Raw genomic sequence first — 21,133 nt, forward strand, 5'->3', positions numbered from 1 at the left:
GAAAGCAGAACGATTTGCAGATCATTTACAAAGCACGTTACAACCCAACGACAGTGATGGTAAAGAGCTGAGATGAGAAGAACCACTCCAAACCAAAGAAAAAATAATGTTGACATCATTTAGAGAAATATTAACATAGAAAAAAGAGAATATAAATCCTAAGAAAGCTCTAGGAATTGATCTCATAACAGAAGAACTATTAAAAAAATTTACCAAGAAAAGTCATAGTTAAGCTGACACACCTAATAAATGCTGCTTTAAGATTGAGATATGTTTCCAGACTCCCGGAAAGTAGCCGAAGTTATTATGATCGCCAAACCAGGTAAACTTCCTAATGAAGTGATATCCTATTGACCAATATCACTCCTTCCGGTGATGTCGAAACTATTTGAAAAACTCTTATTGAAAAGATTAAAACCAATATTAGAAAGAAAAAATCTTATACCAAATCATCAATTTGGTTTCAGAAATAAACATTCCACTATAGATTAAGTCCACAGAATAACGAATATAATAGAAAAAAAAACATTAGAAGAAAAGAAGCTACAATCTTCTTAGACGAAGCACAGGCGTGTACTAAAGTCTGGCATGAGAGTTTAAACTGTAAACTAGAAACAGAAATTTTAGAATCACACATTACGAATAGATATTTCAGAGTAAAACAAGAAGAAGTGTACACTAATTTAAAGGAGATCAAAGCTGACGTGCCACAAGGGAGTGTATTAGGTCCGTTCCTGTACCTATTGTATACATGTGGCATTCCAGAGCTAGAACAAAACACTATTGCCACCTTTGTCGATGATAAAACCATACTAGCGATAGGAGACACTAAATGGCGAATAAAATTCAATGAGACTACATCAGAAACAAAATAGAACAAAAGACAAGCACAAAAAGAACGTATGATATTTCCTAGGAATTGATGTGATGAGGAGTGGATTTAATCAAGTAAGAGCATAGACGATATTAGTGATATAAGTTTTAATTTGAGGAACGCAGTGAATAATTCTAAAAAATCCAAATGTACTTATAAAGAGGGCAACGATGTATTAGTTGAGTTACCAGGATCAAAAACAGTTCATAAATGCATCTCTGTTATACAGGAAGTTATTTCAAAAACTGAAACTAAAGTAGTAGCGATGATTTGCTGTAATATGGAAAAAACTTGCTTCAAACTAATTTCAAATGATGTAAGTGTCATTCATTTTAAACAAATAAGAGAAAAACTTGATTTCTCAATTATGACAGCAGCATTTGATTACTTAGATGTCGGTGGATAAAAATATTTCAGTGTCAACCACTATTATTTTGATAAGCACTGGTGACAACATTTTTTTTAGTGTCAACTACAAAATTTGTATTTTGACTCGGTGCCAAACACTGGTACACTTACCATAGTTCTACTTTTTATATTACTTCTACTGCCTGTCTTCTGCTCCTAGGAGAGAATAAGATCAAAAAACATTTATAATGGTAAAAAATATATTACAATAACATAATATATACAAGCCAACATCAGCAGTAATTTTTTGAGTATTTTATATGGACTGGTTTTTTAATAAAATATTTTGGTAAATATATTTTTTAAATGAAGATAAATATTACAAAGTAAATAATTTTAAATAATTTCTAAATTTTACAATATTTAAAAACTACATGTATTTAGAACAAATATCGTTTCTAATAGTCTATTTTATTTACAAAAAATAATAATTTACTAAACAGTCATCAAAAATATTCAATTTTTTTTTCAAAGAGTTAAAGCCTATATACATGTGGCACCTGAATTTATATAAGAACCTATAACCGCAAGGAACATTCGTACCATATTCTGATAAAATTTATTCATTAAAAATATTTACAGGTATTCCCCAAATAATGTCTTTTAGTAGAAAAAAAGCAAATCGAGTTACCTGCAACATTAATCTGATGATATTCAATAAGTATTATATTATGTCGATATACGTTTTTACAATTAGTACAGACCTGTTAAACGATAAATAAATACGAAGGCAATCTAAATAATGAAAACAAAACAGACTAAAGATGCAATCTCAAAAGCATTAACCTTCATCGGACTGGCCGGGGTCCATTTTGACCCCAGATCAAAATTTTTGGCTGTTACTTTATAGATCTTAATTTTTAATCGGCAGTCTTCCATCTATCTCTAGATTATTATATTGTATTAATAAAAAATTGTGCCTGCAAGAACATTTAACGGTTAGATTAAATTTAAACTTCAATTTTATATGCTAGGGTCTCCTGATAACCCGACCAGCCTTTTATGTCATATAAAATAAATTCTAATAAAGTTGTAATCATGTAGGAATCCCATAGATTTTACAGGTTAGTACCGATTATGAGTGTACTATCGTTTTATGTAAGAGTTTTACATGTTTAAATGGGGAATTCCCCGAGCTGCGGTAAAATGTAACGAAATAATATAAATATATTGAGTTCCAGTGTAAATTGGTTTCTTGTCGTATTTTTGAATAGTGCATAAAATTCTGAACATGAGTTACGTTTCATTTATATCTAGCCGAAAGCAACTGAGTAAAGATAAACTGTTACGTTTACTTAAAAGTGTTAATCCAGAGCTTGATATCAATAAGACAGCAAGTGATTTAGAAGATGATGACAATGTAACAGAGGTAGAAGAAGAAAATGACCTTATTATTGATCAAAGCATAGAGCAAAATGAACCAACAGTTACTGACTGCTAAGGCTTACCGGTATATGTATCTAAAGATAGAACTGAGTGGTCAAGGTTGCCAAAAAACACAAAAGTGAAACGTGCCAATATTCGTAGACATGTTCTAGGACTTACAAATTACAGTGATGATATGTCAAGTATCAAAAACACTTCCCTTCTGTTTTTTTAGACCAAATTCTAAACATAATTGTCATGGAAACTAATCGGAAGGCTCAAGCGTATTACGATAAATGGAATAGTGAAACCCCAAATAAAACTAATGTTTATGTTTGCGTTGATTCTGTACAGATTTAAGCCTACATTGAACTATTGCTTATACTTGAGCTTTTCATAGATCGAAAGAGGCGATCGATATGCTTTGGTGTACCGATATTGCTTACTGCCGTCCTATAATACCAGCTGCTACATCTAGAGATAGGTTCAAACAAAAAACTTCATTTATACGTTTTGACAATTCTGAAACCAGACAAGAACGAAAATCAGTAGATAAACTGGCCCCACCCAATAAGAGATGTATGTAATATTTTTATTTTTAATTGTAAGAAATCACTTAATCCAGGCGACCATCTGTGTGTAGATGAGCAGCTCGTGCCTTTTAGAGGTAAAGCACCATTTTTAAGTTTATATGAAGAGCAAACCTGACAAGTACGGATTAAAGACTTCTACTACTACTACCACTACTTCTTTTATTCTAAACAAGCAAATTTATTTGGATAAGTTTTTGAATTGCCAAGGAGAAAACAAGTAATGTTTTATTAATTTTTATGAAAACAAGGTCCTAAGGCGGAAAAAGCTCAAGACCAATGAGTTGTCCTAGACTTGATAGACCATTTTCAAGGAGGGTTTGGAATAACAACTGACAATTTTTTTACGAGTTTACAACTTGCGTGTAAGTTATGGGAGAAGAATATAACTCTATGTCGAACTCTTTGAAAAAATAAAACGTTTATCGCATCATACAAAACAGAATATTCAAGTAAGTTAGCTTTTAGAAAACATCAACCAAGAACTGCAGTCATCTTACTTTCAGGTGAGCATATTGACGACAAAGTGGCTGGTGAAGAACACTCCTATAAATCTGAAATTATTCTACAATACAACAAAACGAAAGGAGCCGTCGATACAACCGATAAGTTAGTTAAAGGATATACGGTTCAAAGAAAAACAAACGGTTGGCCGATGGCTATATTCTTTCATCTTATTGATTTCGCAGGTATTAATTCCTATAAATTGTGGCTACTTAAATATCCTGATTGGAAAAAGTACAATTCGAGTAAGCATAAAATGTGTATTTTGGCAATAAGCAAGGAACTTATAAAGAAATATGTTTTCAGACGTTATAACAATAAGCACATCGAAAAGAATAAAAAGCGTCATATTTCAGATGTATTACCAGAACTTTTGAATATTACTGAGCCCAGAGTAGAACAAACAAAAAATACAAGGGGGCGATTCCATATGTATTTTAGACGCAAAGATAGAAAAACTAGTGAAATATGTGTAAAATGTAACAATTTTGTATGTCTAGAACACGCAAAATCAGAGATAGTTTATTGTACAAATAGTATGTAGTTGTTATTTAGTCTGTTAACGTCAGCAGTAGATTATATTTTGTAGTAATGTGTAAGCTTTAGTCTAGTAAATATTCAATACTATAAAAATAATGTGTTACTGGTACAGTTTTTTTTTCGTATAAGCATAATTCACCCATTAAAGAATGGGGTCCGTTCAGACCCCGGCCTGTCTTTTGTGTAATATTTTGAGGCTCGTCCGATGAAGGTTAATAATAAATAAAAATAAAAAGAGAGAATGATTTAAAAGAGAAAGTGAAATTTTAGCAGAAACTGTAAAGTCAACCAGAAAAAAATTTAAAATAGATATAACATAACCAAAAGTATAAATAACTAAGAAAATGTGAAAACTTTGAGAAAAGGTGAAAATAGTGAAAATTGAATTTATGATCATGATGAAAGTCCTAATTACCAAATCAATACAGATTGTCGCTCATACCGATGACATCAGTATTGTGTGTCGTAGAACAAAAGAGAGGGCAGAAATATATTTAAAACTAAAAATAGGACAAAAAAGAGACAGGACTAGAACTAAATATTCAAAAAACAAAAAAGGTAACACATTCAAGAGCATTTACATATTTTCACATAAAGTTTCATTCGCGTTCACATAAAGTTTCACATATTTGCAAGTTGTATTAAGCATGGATAGAACAGAAAAACCAGAAGTTCAAAGAAAAATAGTAAGGGGAATCAAAACTTATTTTTCGCTCGGCCATGTATTCCGCTTCAAAAACACAAACTGGCGATCGAAAATCAGGGTCTACAAAACTATTATCAGACTATTGACGAGAGAGAGGGGGGACAGGGGAGAGAGGAAAGAGATATACGCAGACTTTCATGCAGGAGCCCGAAGAACAACCCATGTACATGTAAGAAAAGTTATAGAATCAACAGGCTGAAATTATTTTTCTTCATCTTCTTATATTAAGCCCTAAGCCTGTTTTTGTCCGATTTTAAGGCTATAGTTGTATTTATTACACTGACTGCTAGCTATCTCGCTAACTTTTAAAGGATCTTCCTGATAGTCTGGAGCTTATTGATTTTAAATCTCTGCCTATTCGGGCGAATCGATAGTGTTCCACTATCTATTCGTGTAACATGATGTACATAAAAGAATAAAGAAACAAATTTCAAGGGCTGTAAACACTAATAAATTAAATGATTTGGCAATCACTTCCACGTGGAAGAACGAAGAACAATTCATGCCGACGGGAGGAAAGTTTTACCTAGATGCAATAAGCAGAGAAATCCATAGATTAGGTAAACAAATTTTAGGGAATGGTTGCTAAGTATATGTTTAATAGACACTGAAGTTGGAACCTGTATCTCTTGTAGATATTACCTGCGTCGCAAGAGGAAATCCTAATACAACCCATAAGAAAGCTGATACCTACCTTTTATCAGGACGGGACTTCTTTGTAGAAGTTATTGAAATGTCAGTGTTTGAGACACAATTTTCTTTTCTTTCTCAGTCACAATTTAGATTTAGACAATATTAGACAGACACAAAGCTACTTCTGATTTGTACTCATTGTTAGTATCATTGTAAAGAGAAGAGGAAACCATTTAGAGAAAAAACAAGACTGTGTTAAAATTGAGAATATAAAGTATTGATAGTAAGTTTAACGGCATGTAAAAATTGTTTAAGTGGGATACTCAATACAATATATACAGATAAACAGCAGATTATATTTCATATTTAAAATTAAACTAAACCGCCTTCTTGACTTGCATAATACTTTTAAATGTTTATAAAAGTGGTGAATACTTTTAATCATCAATAAATGTATTTGGAGCCAATATAATATTAATGAATAATTTCCACAGAATATTCAACTTGCCCTCGTTTGAAATTTAATAAATTAATAAATCTTTCCTATCATCGTCATCTTTTTCTTCAACCTGCTGAAGATCCTCCTGATGCGCTACCCAGAACTCTCGTTCCCACTGATGATACACCGAAGAGGGTTTGGAACGACGCTGCTGCTCCCTGAGAAACAGTCTATAATTTAGAAAGTTGAACAGATAAGTTAATAAAGTGCAAAAGCTTTGTACAGTGCAAAGGTTAGTAAAATAAAAAAATTAATACGTCGGTTTAATTTTTTTAATTTATCACCCATTTTGTAAAATAATTTTAAAAGTACCGGTTTTCCCTTTATAAATAGCTTAAAGCTATAGAGACGCCAAATCCTAAATGTATAAACTGCCTAAACTTAAATTAAAAAAAAAAACAAATGTATATAATAGAGCCCTTCATTTAAAGCAGTAGTGAAATTGGCAAATTTTTTTTAAATAATTAGATGGATTTGGTAAAGACCAATTAGCCAGACGATTTTTTCTCTAACTATAATAATTAAAAAAAAAGTAAACAAAAAAAAAACGTTTTTTTTAAATTTTTTCGTCGCCCACTTACAAAATCTAACTAGTTGCAGAATTGCTAACAAAGAGATGGTTAGTAATTTACAATTTCATTTTGCACCTTCTGGCGTGATTATATAAGCAGTACAATATATTAATATTCTTATTGAAAATTATACAATTTAAATTTACGGGTAAGCAAATTTTGTTATTAACAACTTCATTAAAAAATCTATCTGTGCTTTGACTATTTAATGAACAACCAAGTAGAATGTATGTTAAGTCTCCAAGTTCACCACATAAGCATGTGGAATCATCAATTAAACCAATTTTACATTTATAGCTTGGTGACATTGCATGACTCGCTCTTATTCTGTTTAAAGTAATAATAAAGTTCCTGTTGTTTTGGTTGTGGAACCATCCTATTATTGGGATTTGGACTTGACATGATTTATAATTTAATCCTAATTGTTTGCTGTCATATAGGTCTTGCCATTTAGTCTTAAGTTGAACTTTAAGTGTGGAATTCAATTCTGTATATGAAATACACTGGTTAATAGAATCTCTGTGTAAGTCTGAGGCGGATTTTGCAAACTTATCAGCAATTTCGTTTCCTTGTATACCCGAATGCCCTTTGATCCAAACTATTAGCACCTCCCGTTGCGAGCTAAGTCTTTCGTGATTGGTCTGTAGTATTTCTACTTTTAGATGACTTAAGTTCTTGACCGCACTTATATTTTTTAGTCTCTCTATGACACCTCTACAATCCGTAAATATGACACTTTTGAGTCTATACGTCCTAAGTATATATTTTAGAGCTTCACTTATTGCAAACATTTCTGCTGTATATATGGTTGCCTCATCTGGTAATCTGAACTTTTCATGATATTTTGAGGTGTGATCGTAAAAAGTGGAACCTGTACGAATTTGTTTTGATCCATCGGTGTAAATCTGATAATAGTCAGGCCATCGTTGATTGATCGTTTCGAAGAAGTGGTCGTTTTTGTCAATCTAAAACGTCTTAATTTTTTTAGAAAAAAAGGATATGCGGATGTTCTGAAAATATTGGTTAGGTTTTTGATGTGTACAGTACCGACCTGAATTGGGAAAGAGTGGTATAACTTTCACAAATTAGCGGAGTTTTCTTTCTTAGCCAATAAGACTGTGTGAGTACTGAAATTGACAGTTCATGGATAGGAATTATATAACTTGCAGATTTAGCAAATGATTTTGTGATAAACTTGTTACTAATTAGTTGCCTTCTTAGTTGTAACGGTGGTTCTATAGCTTCTGCTTCCATAATATTTATTGGGGTTGACTTGAGATATCCAAGGCATATTTTTAGACTTTTGTTTTTTTGGGTTTCTATTTTGTCTAAATGAATTTGTGCCGCTGATCCATACAAATGACTACCATAATCCAGGATTGATCTTATCATGGTTCTATAAAATAACAAGGCAATATTTGGGTCAGTTTGGGCCCCCATTTTGTATAACAAAAGGCTCTCAGTACGTAAATAGCATTTTCAGATTTTTTTGTTATTTGATGGATACAATCTTTTCATAACAATTTCCGATTTAGATATAATCCTAAGTATCTTACAACATTTTTTATTTGGAAATTATAAGGTCCCAGTTTTACATGATCCTGTTCAATGTTTTGTTTTTGGCTCAATAGACACACCTCTGTTTTGTGTTCAGAAAGTGTAAAATAATTTTCATTCAGCCACTCGTTGAAGATGTCATAAGTTTTATTTAATTCATATTCACAAGTTTCAAAGTTTTTCCTTGTACAATAAAAAACAATATCATCTACAAATTGTATTGTTCGTATGTTTTCAAGTTTAACACTGACACCCATTGTATGTAATAAAAACAAAACAGGACTTAAAATACTGCCTTGGGGGAGTCGTAGGTTCGTAGTTCTAGGTATAGTGGTTACCTGATTTATTTTTATAAGTATTTTCCTGTTTGTGTACAGCGAGGTTATAAAGTTCGCTAATTGCGAATTAAATCCAATCAAAATCAATTTATTGGTTAAAACATCTAGGTTAACGTTATCAAATGCACCTGTAATATCGTTGAAACCTGCCATAGTCATGAGGTTACTAGTAAATCCAGCTAAAATATCTGTTACAATTACTCTTAATGCTTCCAATGTTGACCTAGATTTTCTGAAGCCATATTGTATATCAGGTAGAATATGTTCTTTCTCTAACCATTGCTTAAGACGATTGTTGATAAGTCTCTCGAAGGTTTTCAACACACATGAAGCTAATGATATGGGCCTATAGGAGGTTGGAATGGAATCCGGTTTGTCGTGTTTTTTTATTGGGATGATAATATACTCCTTCCACCTTTCAGGGATCGATGTTTGTTCTGTCCATATTGCATTAAATATACTTAAGAGAGATTTTTTCTGATTTATTGGTAAATTATAAAGCATGGAATAAGAGATATTATCTATACCAGGAGAGCTATTGTTGGTATGTTTGATAGATCGTTCCAGTTCCCACATCCAAAATCTTTCTAGGATAAGATAGGTCGTATTCCTTGGTACTGAAGAAATTTGGAGATCACATTCATCCCGGTTGGTTGGTACCCATGGCGGTGAAATTTTGATATAAAATTCTTCTATTCAGTTTGAATTTGGGTCTATTGGTAATCTATTTTGGTCTTTTCGATTTTTATAATTGTTTTCCTTTTTCCAAATTGGCAAAATAACACATGGTTCTGTTGTTAGTGCTCACAAATCTAGTTAACATGTTGAGTTCTGCTAATAACATCGAAAGAGGATTTTATATTCAAAATTGTATTTATATAGAATTAAAACATTTTAAGTTTGTTTTTGACGTTCCCATGCTCACTCCGGAAGCCAGATCAATGATGCACAGAGTAGTACATAGTCAGCAACACGTAAGCCAGGAGCATAGTGCTGACAATAGAAAGCTAATTAAAAAGCTAAAAGCAGATATTATAATAGACACCTCATCGATGCAACAGCTTCGAGATATAGCCTTGACGATAAATTAAAAATTCATATACCTGGCGCAAATCTTTTTAAAGCAGCAGTGTGCAAAATAAAGATTGCATAATGGTCGCCAACATCCGAAACGGATAGGCACTACAAAAAGAAAAATAGAACAGCTACCTGGTACAGTGATGGCCCAAAAACAAGGGAGGGAGTGGAAGCCGGTATAGTAGGAACAAAGTAAGGGCTATATTTGCTGGTAAGTATATTTAACGATGTCATAAATTTTCAGGCGAAAATAGCAACAATCCATCACTGCGTGGAAGAAATAGAAAAGCAAAAAAAAACGTACCGTTCAAATGCCATCTTTAGAGATAGCCAGACAGCGCTTAAAACATTTAATTCTGTAGACGTCAATTCTAAGTTACTATGGGATTGTGTGGGTGCCCTAAATGAACTAGGAGATCGTAGCAAGGTTGGGGTCCCGGAGCATGAGGGTCATAAGGGCAATAAAAAAGTAAGTAAAATGGCCAAACAAGGGTCAATAATTCCATTTGTTGGATCGGAACCCTTCTGTGGCGTTGCAAAGGCAGTAACAAGAATGGCTAAAAGAAAGTGGGTAGCTCACAAATCTCTGTGGGCACATTTTATATCAGTGTGACAACTTGGCAAATGTGCGGTTCTTTGCATTAGTCAAAGAAAAGCCACCGCCAAACAGCTACGTAGATGGTTAAGTCTTAGAGTTATGGGACCTGTTAAAAAGGATTAGGCTAAAGAATGAAATCTAGGTCTAGAGGACCACAATATATCTGAAAAGCCACCACATTAAATCTATCTACACTATCTGCGAAGATAACAGTACCAACTGCGTAACGTCTGGTGTTCAGTCGTTCGCTGTTTAACAATATTCTTCTGCCTACATCTGAGGTGTATCTAGCGAACTCTATTTCTAGCTAATGCTTTGATTTCACGTCAGAATTTTCTCATTTCTTTATTTTCTTACAGTATTGTCCCTTTCTAAGTTTTCGTAGGTCTGCCTACTTTCCGTCGGTCTTAAGGATACCAAATCAGCGCTGTCCTAGCAATGTCATCTAGGGTTCTACGGAGCATGTGGCTCAGCCAACTCCATTCTCTTAACCGTGTTTGATTTATGACTTTTCTTAGTTGGTTTGATTCCATAAATTTTCATTTAAGATTCAAATATGCCAATATATACAGAGGAATTTTCGTAACGGTCTGTCGATAAAAACTTATCAATAGACCGTTGCGTAATTGGTGTGAAGAATTTTAATTTCGTGTTAGTTGGATAAATCCTGGATTTAGTGTATAATCGTTTTGAAGTGTAATTTTCCTCGTCACGACGGATTTGTTAAAATTTTGGATTTAGGTTCTTCTTACCCTCTATTTTACTTCTTAACTTGAGCCCAGGGTTGCTTTTACTTGGGGAGTGACTGCCACCTCTGCTCGCGGGTGAAGAAACAAAAGTTTAAAATAAGTCCGGAAATGGATAAACTGACTAATTCTAAGCAACTTTTGTTCTATAAAGTTTTTTCACTAAGTTAATATTTTTTGGGGTATTTGCGAGTGAAAATGTTTATAACAAAAAAAAACGCGTTTTCTGACTGTTTTTCACAAAAAACTCAAAAAGTAAGTTTTTGATCGAAAAAATATTCCCAGCAAAAATATAGCTTATAAAAAAAACAAACAGGTCAAATTTCAAATCAAATATTTCAACGTTAAATCACCAAAAAAAGAAGCACTTTTCAGAAAAAAAAATTTTAAGTTTCAAAGTTTCAAAATAGCTTTATTTTTATTTCTTAAAAAAGTTTCTATCATCAAAGCTAAGCGAGTTATGTTTCAAACTTTACCTCTCTTTTTGCTAAAAAAAACGTGAAAACCACCCCCTAATTAGCACCCTAAATGAAATTAATTGTTACCGCTTTATAATTGACTTTATTTATGTATGGTTTATATGATCTGTAAATTTGATCGGTTCACAGTGCTTGTTTTTGGAAAAATCTGGTTTTAGAGTTAAAAATTTTTTCTTAAATTGTGGAAAAAAATGTCTTATTTCAAAATAACAAATAATATTAGTGACAAGAAAAATTTCAAATATTAAAAAATATAGGTTTCGCTTTTCTAAACATTGTTGTTTTTTTTTGCTTTTCTCTAAGACAAACATTGGTTAAGATATGGCTGTTCAAAGGTTGCAAACATTGGTGATTATTGACTAGTTCAAGCCCTTTTAACCATAACAACTCTTTCAAAAATAAAAATAAAGGTTTAAAAATTAATTTACTCCCCTTAAAACACCTACAAAACAGTTCATAGCTAAACAAGTTAACAGTAAAAAACTAATCACATATTTTAGGAACTATCAGAATGGGTATACTGGAGCATTGTAAGATACAGATAATTTGTTATTAAGATACAGACATACTTTCACCCATTCTTACAAACTAGTAAGGGTTGTTTTTTAAGTTAAAATAAAGTTAATTCATAACATTTTGATTAAAAAAATATTGTATTTATATGTATTTAAAATGAAAAAAAAACACTACTACAACTATTCGAATTTCTCCGCAACGGGAGGTTTTTGATGAAATTGCTTGAATTTACAAATAGATAATTTTTTTTACGGGTAGTTTTCACCCCTAAAAAATAAAAATTAACCAACGGCAAAAGTCCAGTTTTAAAGTTGGGGGTAAGTATAATCTAAATCCAAATTTCCACGCAAATCAGTGGAGACAAGGTATTCAGTGATATCGTTTTAATTATAACTATTCTAGGGGGTGAGATTTAGAGGTTAAACTTTGATAAAATCTTAAGTTACGTTTAATGTGAAATAAAATTTAATCACTTCATTTAAATCAAACTTAAATAAATAACCCGCTTTAATTTACAATTATACGAATTTTTTCTAATAGTGGTACTTTCCACCCCTAAAAAATAAAAAACAACCAATGGTACAAATTCAAGATTGAAGTGGAGGGTAAGCAGAACCTGAATACAAATTTTTATATAATTTAGAGGTGACATGGAAAATTACACGGTATCGCTGTATTTTACGTTCATTTACTCATCTATATGCATATACCTCAAGATAAAACTAATGCCAATATACTTATATTCCCACTCCAGCACGAAGCAAACAACGTTACCATTTGAATGGGCTATGGCTATTTATAAAATGATCAGAATGTGTAATTCTATACGCTATACAATATAATACTTATATACATAAATATATACCTGTAATGCTGTTCCCAAAAAGCTAGAAATGGCTTTGGTAACATTCACAGCCGCAGTTATCAAATTGCTCTGTACCAAGGGATTAGGACTACCGTCATCTACTCCTGGCACCGGATTAAAACCTACAGGTGCTCTTAATGTCCTCGTGGTACTTTCTATAGAGTCAAAACCATCTTCACTGTTACTTATAGCTGACAATGGATCTTCAGTGGGTAGAGTCACTAGTTTCTTAGGTTGTCTTTGTGTAGTTTGGACAGTAGGAGTTGTAGATTGTGTAGTTGTTATTCTCGAGGTGGTACCGTGTTCACCGTTGGTACTCACTACTACACCTCCGTCCAAGTTGATAAGGTTTTGGATGCTTTTGATTTGAGACAAATCCAACGTTCCTTTAGATGGGTTCTTTTGTATATCTAAAAAAAAAAATGAAAAAAGTGATATTGTTCTTATTCCTTTAAGAATCACCACATGCAGTTTATTAAGTGAAATGTCTCAAAGAAGTGATTTTGTTACATAAAAGCTGTGGGTGTTAGGTATTCAGCTATTATTTACAAGATTTACTTACAGTTTTATGAAAATGGTCCATGGAAAAATAAATAATATTGGATGGGATGTGAACAGGAAAAATTAAAAAGGAAATCTTGTACAAAAAAGTGTGTAAACAAAATATACATAGCAATGTAAAGTTTGACTTAAATTATTTTTTTAGAAAATTTAAACTGTAAAAAACAAGTTTTAAAATATATAAATCTATTTTTATAATTTCATAATGTATTTTTATTTAATTTTAATTTTCAAAATTTATTATAATACATGTTTTACCTAACAATTTATCATACTGCTGTTTTATAAAATATACAAATTTATTTAAAAACATAATCCAAAATTATGATTATCTTTAAATTATAAATATTTTGTAATAATATTTATAGCAAAAATAGAAAAACTCATAAAAAATAACAATAAAACAAAATAAATAAATAAAAGGAGAATTAGTATAATGGAAGGAAAATGAATGAGAAGGAAGTAAGATGAAGGTAAATCGACAAATATTTTTAAGAGAAAGGAATGAGAAGATTAAAGGACCAATGCTGAAAAGAAGAAGAATAATAAACGATAGAGAGTTATTAATGAAATTATTTATTGTTAATAAACTTATTAATACTCTTAATTAAAGAAATAGTAAAATATATGTATAAAATAGTGTGTAATGAAGGACACCGGCACTTGTTTTATGTAAAAGGCTGAAACTTTAGTCAAGCTGATCATTGCGCTAAGACTCAAAAATCAATTCTTTCTTAGTTACAGAGGTTAAAAGTGTCGGTTTTTAGTCCTTTTGAATAATACATATTTGTTTAATATACAGAGTTTTACTAAATACGTGCAACTAACTTTTCCGAGATACGGGGTGTTGAAATTTTTTTTACAAACTAACGATTTATTTATTGCCCTGAAAGTAGTTGAGATATGTCAATGAAATTTGGTAGGTTTTATAAGTTGGCTATTGCGCATTTTTTGACATACAATTACAAATGTTATATTAAGAAAACAATGGTACGCCAGTGAGGTTTTTTTTAATTAAAAATCATTTTTGAATTTAATTTTATTATTAATTTCATTTAATTTTTGTCAAAAAATTTTTCTTTATTTTTTCATATGAAGCCTCATTTTTATACAAAAAAAAACATCTTAATGCGTACTTTTCATTTCTTTAATACATTTTCAAGAACTATCTAATGTATCTAATGTAAATAATCTAAAACCAGAACAATAACATAAAGAACCATTATTATAATTTTAAATAGACACACAGCTACAAAAAGTGTTTAAAATTAAATACCTTTCTGGAACGTGACAAAAGTTGCAACTCTTAAGCTCATTGGTTGCCTTATTCGTGCAAATATTCCTGGTATTTCCTTATTTATTTATTATGTTAAAGTGTTTCAGTTAAATTGGCTGAAACGTTGCAGAGAGGTAGCTTCAGTCATGCTGATCAAAAGTTTTCAGTTCAACTAGAAATATTTAGAACTTGCTTATTTTTGAGTTATAGATAATTGAGATATTAATGAATTTGGAAACATAGTTACCGGGATATTCCACCAGGATATCCACGTGGATATCTTACCTAGGACATCTTACCCAGGACATCTCACTTTGTTTTTGACAAAGAAACATTAAGAAATGTTATTTCTATAGCATATTTGTGTTTATTAAGATTCAGATGCAACATGTGTGGGACGGTACGTTTCCAAATTAATAATTTTGGAAAATGGACTGAAAACCGATGTTTTGAAGCTCTGTAACTCAGAAATAATGGATTTCTAAGTATGGGGGCACTGAAAAATTTTAATTAACATGACCAAAACTACCTCTTTGCAAAGTTTCAGCCAAATTAACTGAAAAACTTTTACATAAGTAAATAAGAAAACACCAGAAATATTATTTATACGAATAATTTGACAACCAATGAGGCTAAGAGTTGGAACCTGTGTCACGTTTCAAGGAGGTAATTTTAATTTTTTGTATCTGTGCGCCTATTTAAAATTGTATTAGTACTTTCTGTCATTGTTCTGGTTTAATGTTATTATATGAGAAAGTTCTTGAGAATATATTAAAGGAATGAAACGTATGCGTTAAGGTTTTTATATTTTTTGCATAAAAATGGCGCCTTTGGTATAGAAGAAAGATTTTTTGACAAAAATTAAATGAGGAATTTAAAAATGATTTTTAATGTGAAAAATCTCAGTACCGTACCAATTTTCTTTAAAAAAATTGAGACCATTACTTGTATGCGCGCCAATGATAAATATAAAATTTCTAATATTTTGCCAAAAAAATGCGCAATATCATCATCAGTGGCATTATAGTTCGTTATGAGCTAAAGCCTTCTTCAGAACAATCTTCCATTCGCTCCTATCTCTGGGAACTCTTCTTCATGCTTTAATTCCGATGGATTTTGGATCATCCTCTATGTGATCTTGATACCTAAGTTTTGATCTTCCTCTGGCTCGTCTTCTAATTACATATCCTATTCATCGAAGGCGTGCTAATTTAATACATTTTACAACGTCAGGTTGCCCAAAACTTCTACTCAAAGTTGTAGCGCTTACGCCACAAACCGTGTTCTTGGATTCCTCGATATATTTTCCTTAGAGTTTTTCTCTCGAAACGTTTAAGCAATTATTGGTCGTTCTGTGTACGTGACCACGTTTCTAACCCATATGTTAACACTGGCCTTATTAGTGCTTTATATATGGTAACTTGAATTTTTCTGGGTAGTTTTGGGGTCATCTGTTTCCTCAAGCCATAATAGCACTTATTGGCAAGCACTATTCATCTTTTAATTTCTTCGCTGACATTGTTGTCTTTGGTCAGCAGCGAGCCCAGGTAGACGAAGGTGTCCACACCTTCCAGTTCCAGATCATTAATTAATATCTAGGTATCTGGTTGCCTGATCTAGTACAATACATATACTTGGTTTTCTTTGCGTTTATTTTTAATCCCATTCTCAGTGCAGACGCCCTTATTGATCGAAATGCTTCGATCAGAGATTCTGTGGACCTAGCAATAATGTCTATGTCATCTGCATATCTGCTACGCAAAAAATGCGCAATAACCAATTCTTAAAACCTACTAAATTTCATTTGCATGCCTTAACCAGTTTCACGGCAATAAATAAATTGTTAGTGTGTAAAAAAAATCAACACACTGTATCTCGAAAAGAAAGCATTTGTGGGTATCTGTTTATATCGCAAATTTCATGCAGAATCACAGCCTGAAGTTAGTTGCACGTATTTACTAAAATTCTGTATAGTTTACAAATAATATGTATTATTCAAAAGGACTAAAACTTGACACTTTAAACCTCTGCAACTTAGAAACAATAAATTTCTGGGTCTTGGCGCAGTGACTTGTGATCATCATGACCAAAGTTACCTCTCTGAAAAAATTTAGCCAATTTAATTGCAACCACTTTTACATAAGAAAAGTGCCAGGGTCCTCTGATCTTATTTTATCACCTGACACACCAACAGTAAAATGTAATGGTATCGAAAACATTTAAAGGGACATGAAATCTTAAACTGCAGATTCTGAAGCAGGGAAACAAAAATAGCCTATATCTTTCATGGCTGCGAGGCACTAGATCCAAATACTTTTTGGAGACTACTATATGACTCCAAAAGTATATGGTACGGAAATTAAAAACAATGGAAACAATTTTAAATAAATTTAGATTCGGCGGAAAAAATGACATAAGTCAAAGTGTGCGAAAGATCTATATAAAAATAGATTTACATATTATGCAAAAAGGGCTTTTTAGTCACAGATTTTATGTTCCTAGAGTTTATCTTAAATCCTAAATTATTTAGGAAAAAACGGCATAAGAGAATTAAATGCATTTTCGCTAAACATGATCCGTATACGTAAGTGCCATTTTTTTTTAAATTAAGTTAGTGACGTAAAAAAATCCTGTTTGTTATGCTAAGGAAGGTTCTACGTGCCAGCATTAAAATTAGAGCTTCAGAAGCTTCTCAACATCTCATATCGGTGCCTGTATGTACGGAACAATTTTCTTTAGAACTCCAACGGTTCAGATGACGCTACTTCAAGACATTTGCATGTTTCAGCTGTGTGTGCTTTTGTTGTGAATTTAGTTGATTATAGTATACTCAAATGAAAGAATATACTTTATTCAACTATCAGAAAAAAAAAGATCTACAGGCAGGGGTTTATTTGGCAGTAAGCAGAAACGCTGAAAAGCAGTTGGAGCGCCATACAACGTATACAACATTATTGAAGTAGCTCCATAAAAATTTCCCAATAAACAGATTTAAAACACTAACATTTTTGTTGATCGTGTGCAAATGCAAGTTTAATTGTAAAGATGTTACGTACGAAAGAAGTCGTTCTCGTTTTGAAAATTTCTACCAAGGAGATGTAAAAACACAATGCACTAATAGGACTTTTAAGTATTTGCGTTGTACAAAGAAGACGACATGGATTGTATGAGGATAAACAAGACAGCCGATGTCAAGCAACAATAAGATTTTCACTAGCCAATGGTAATAGAAAATTTGTCCGGGTATGTAGAAAATCTTTCAAGATTTTCAAGATTATATATATATATATATATATATATATATATATATATATATATATATATATGTATGTTATACTGCTAATTGTACCAGATTTGATGCTCCTAAGTTTTCTAAATCTAATAGTTTATTGGTAAAAAACCACATAAACATGATCCCAAAAGATGCTGGTCATTTATTCAAAAGCTAAATCCATAAAGGAGTACAGGGTTTCTCATTATATGTTGACGCCCCACTTATTTTCCTTAATTTCGGGAATACAAAAAAAAGTTTTAAATAAAAGTTATATTATTTTATCTGTACCGACTAACAGTGTAGCAACAGACCATATTTTGTATACAGGGAGTGACCAATAAAATGCATCTTCAATATTTCAAATGGGACACCCTGTATTTTTTTATAGTTTTGAGTAGTCCTGCATATTCTGATTACAAATATATAACATAGTGTCGCATTCGTTTTGTTCTATAATGGCGTATATACTATACTAAGATAAGAATAAAATATATTTAGAAAGTCAACAAAATTAATGACTTACATTACTACATTTAAGATTACAATAGATGCTCAAAGTGTCATCCATTGTTATCAATGCATGTAATCAATGGAAGTAATATCTTCGCCTCAAATTTTCTAATGCGTCAGATATTGTGTTATGACCATTTAAATTTTCAATTTATTAATTAATATTAATATTTGTGTTAATATTTTTGTATTTGAATCAAAATACACTTTTTCTTTTAAAAATCCCCATAAAAAGCTATCACATGGTGTTAAGCCGGGACTATTTGGTGGCCATATAATGGTACTCTTATTGCCGATCCACACATTAAATTGATTATTTAAATATTCTTGAACGGCTACATTATGTGGCGGTGCTTCATTTTGTTGCCATATCATACTATTTAAAAACGCTTTCTCTTATGAACATCGGTAAGTTCTTGTACCGGTAATATTTTGTACGGCTTATAGTTGTGCTTTTTTAAAACTATATGTATTAAAACTCTAATGCATTAGTAGCATTGTTTAGACTAGTTTCGGAATTTTCTAAAATAAAAATGTTATTATGGATTTAATATATTATTAAGTATTTAATTTTTACCTTCAAGGTACAGCAAAGTACTAAGATCTTCATCATCATTTCCTACGATAGTACGTTTCTTCCGTTCAAACATTTTTTCATTTATGACATGACGATAATTATATAAAAATGTATTTGCAGAAGGAGTCTGTCGATCTGGATAATTCAACCTATATTCTCTTCTTGCCGCTTACTTGTTTTTATGATTTTTTACATAAATTGAGAATAGATCTACTTTTTCATCTGCAGTTTAACCCATTTCGGTATCAGGACTGACAGTTTATAATAAATTAATAATTGTTTCATTTTGAAATGTCAGTTGCATAGCCACCTATGGTTACCCTTTTGTAGTACCATATGCCACTATAGAACAAAACTAATGCTACACAATGTTATACTCGGTTCGCTATTCCCAGTCCAAACTGTCTAGTGAAATTAGTAATTATTTTTTGCATAGTTAGTTACTTTTTGACAGACTAAGAGTGGCTGGAAATTACTATACAACCAAGCACACGTACTCATAGCCAATATTAATTGTAAACAAACTAAATAGTAAATAAAATAGAACTTTGCGAATTACCGACAATCAATATTTATTTATCTGCACCATATATAATAAATAGTTATGTTAAATTATATTAACTAAAATATATTTTTTAAATATATACTACCCAAAACTTGATGGGTTTAGTATACACTTCCACTATTTAGAATAATTCTTCTTTTTTTAAAGAACGAAGTCTGCAATAGTAGGAGAAGTATACTGAGAAGTAGGAATTGTTGTGTTGTAGGTTTCTGACAATGAATCTGTCAAAATATGCCCGAGCTAAGCGAATGGAGTTTATATATTAGTAATCAGGAAATGCAGGGCTACTCAAAACTATAAAAAAATACAGGGTGTCCCATTTGAAATATTAAAGATGCATTTTATTGGGCACTCCCTACATACAAAATTTGGTCTGTTGCTACATTGTTGGTCAGTGCAGATAAAATAATACAACTTTTATTTGAAACTTTTTTTTGTATTTCCGAAATTAGGAAAAATAAGTGGGGGTCAAAATATAATAAGAAACTCGGTACATAAGCCCTATAGTCGCGTACACTCTGCTAAATCAAACTCATTTGCACAAAATACCAAACATCCTCGCTCTTCACATGCTTCTCATCCCGACAACTATAGCTCAACTAACACAAATATAAATTCTTCTAGATTAACACGATCTGCACAATTGCCTCAAAAAAATAATAGTAGAAAAAAATCAAAAAAAAGTTATACTTATATTTTTCATCCACATAATGATGCAAGTTACCACACAAAAATGTCATATCGCCAATAGCTCAATTAACACAAATGTAAATTCTTTTAGATTTACACACTCCGCACACTAACCTCAATAAAATTAAAACATTATAATTTTTTCCATCCATATAACTAGGCAAATTACCACTCTAAAAATGCCTTTCACTGAATCATTTTAGGCAAATAATGCACAAGCAACTTCTTCCAACTACTTTGTGTAAGATGGAAGCAACTCTAGCATTGCTCTACCGCTACGAATGATTCACGTTACACATTCGTCAAAAAAAAGGACTACTGTTTAAGTTTTTCTAATTGTCAGTATATAATATAAACATTTCGTTTGATACTCCAAACTTTAGTCAAAATGAATCCATTGAAAGAATCTTTTTTTGCCTTAGTTTCAAGACCTATTTAGCCAGATAATTGGTTTAATAAATAAAAACAATCTTCTGCACTTCCTTTAAATTCATGACAATTTCCTAACCGTTCGTTCATTCACTCGATTTCCTAACCTTCCCATTGAAAACACTATTGGATGACTATACAAAAAGGATTGGACAGGAACACACGCTTCGCGCTAAGGTGCCCTTCATAGCGACTTTTTTTACACAAACAATACAGGCAACGGTTAAAGATAAATGACATAAAAGGAAAGACAATGGGAAATACAACAACTAAAGTCCTACCATTTCGGATTCACACAATACTGAAAAAGACAGTTTAAATTTTCCGTTTAGTACGTTTAAAAAATTCTCATAAAATTGATCTAATCGTTGAATTTCGACTACG

At 31.7% G+C, this 21,133-nt stretch overlaps 1 protein-coding gene across 5 annotated transcripts in view; it reads right to left on the reverse strand.

Moving 5' to 3' along the window:
• Window positions 1–1,516: 1,516 nt before the first annotated feature.
• LOC140436811 (uncharacterized) overlaps window positions 1,517–21,133 on the reverse strand; it is a 321,169-nt gene continuing 301,552 nt past the window's right edge. For 4 of the 5 annotated variants that reach the window (XM_072525934.1, XM_072525933.1, XM_072525932.1 and 1 more), the window contains 2 exons: window positions 12,868–13,277; window positions 1,517–6,289 (listed from right to left, as the gene is read on the reverse strand). In XM_072525934.1, the coding sequence (XP_072382035.1) occupies window positions 6,185–6,289; window positions 12,868–13,277 (515 nt within the window). In that variant the 3' untranslated portion in view covers window positions 1,517–6,184. The remainder of the gene's footprint in view (window positions 6,290–12,867; window positions 13,278–21,133) is intronic. The other variant, XM_072525931.1, reaches the window with a different exon arrangement.

Source organism: Diabrotica undecimpunctata, chromosome 3 (genome assembly GCF_040954645.1).
Source record: "Diabrotica undecimpunctata isolate CICGRU chromosome 3, icDiaUnde3, whole genome shotgun sequence".
NCBI classification, from domain to species: Eukaryota; Metazoa; Arthropoda; class Insecta; order Coleoptera; family Chrysomelidae; genus Diabrotica; species Diabrotica undecimpunctata.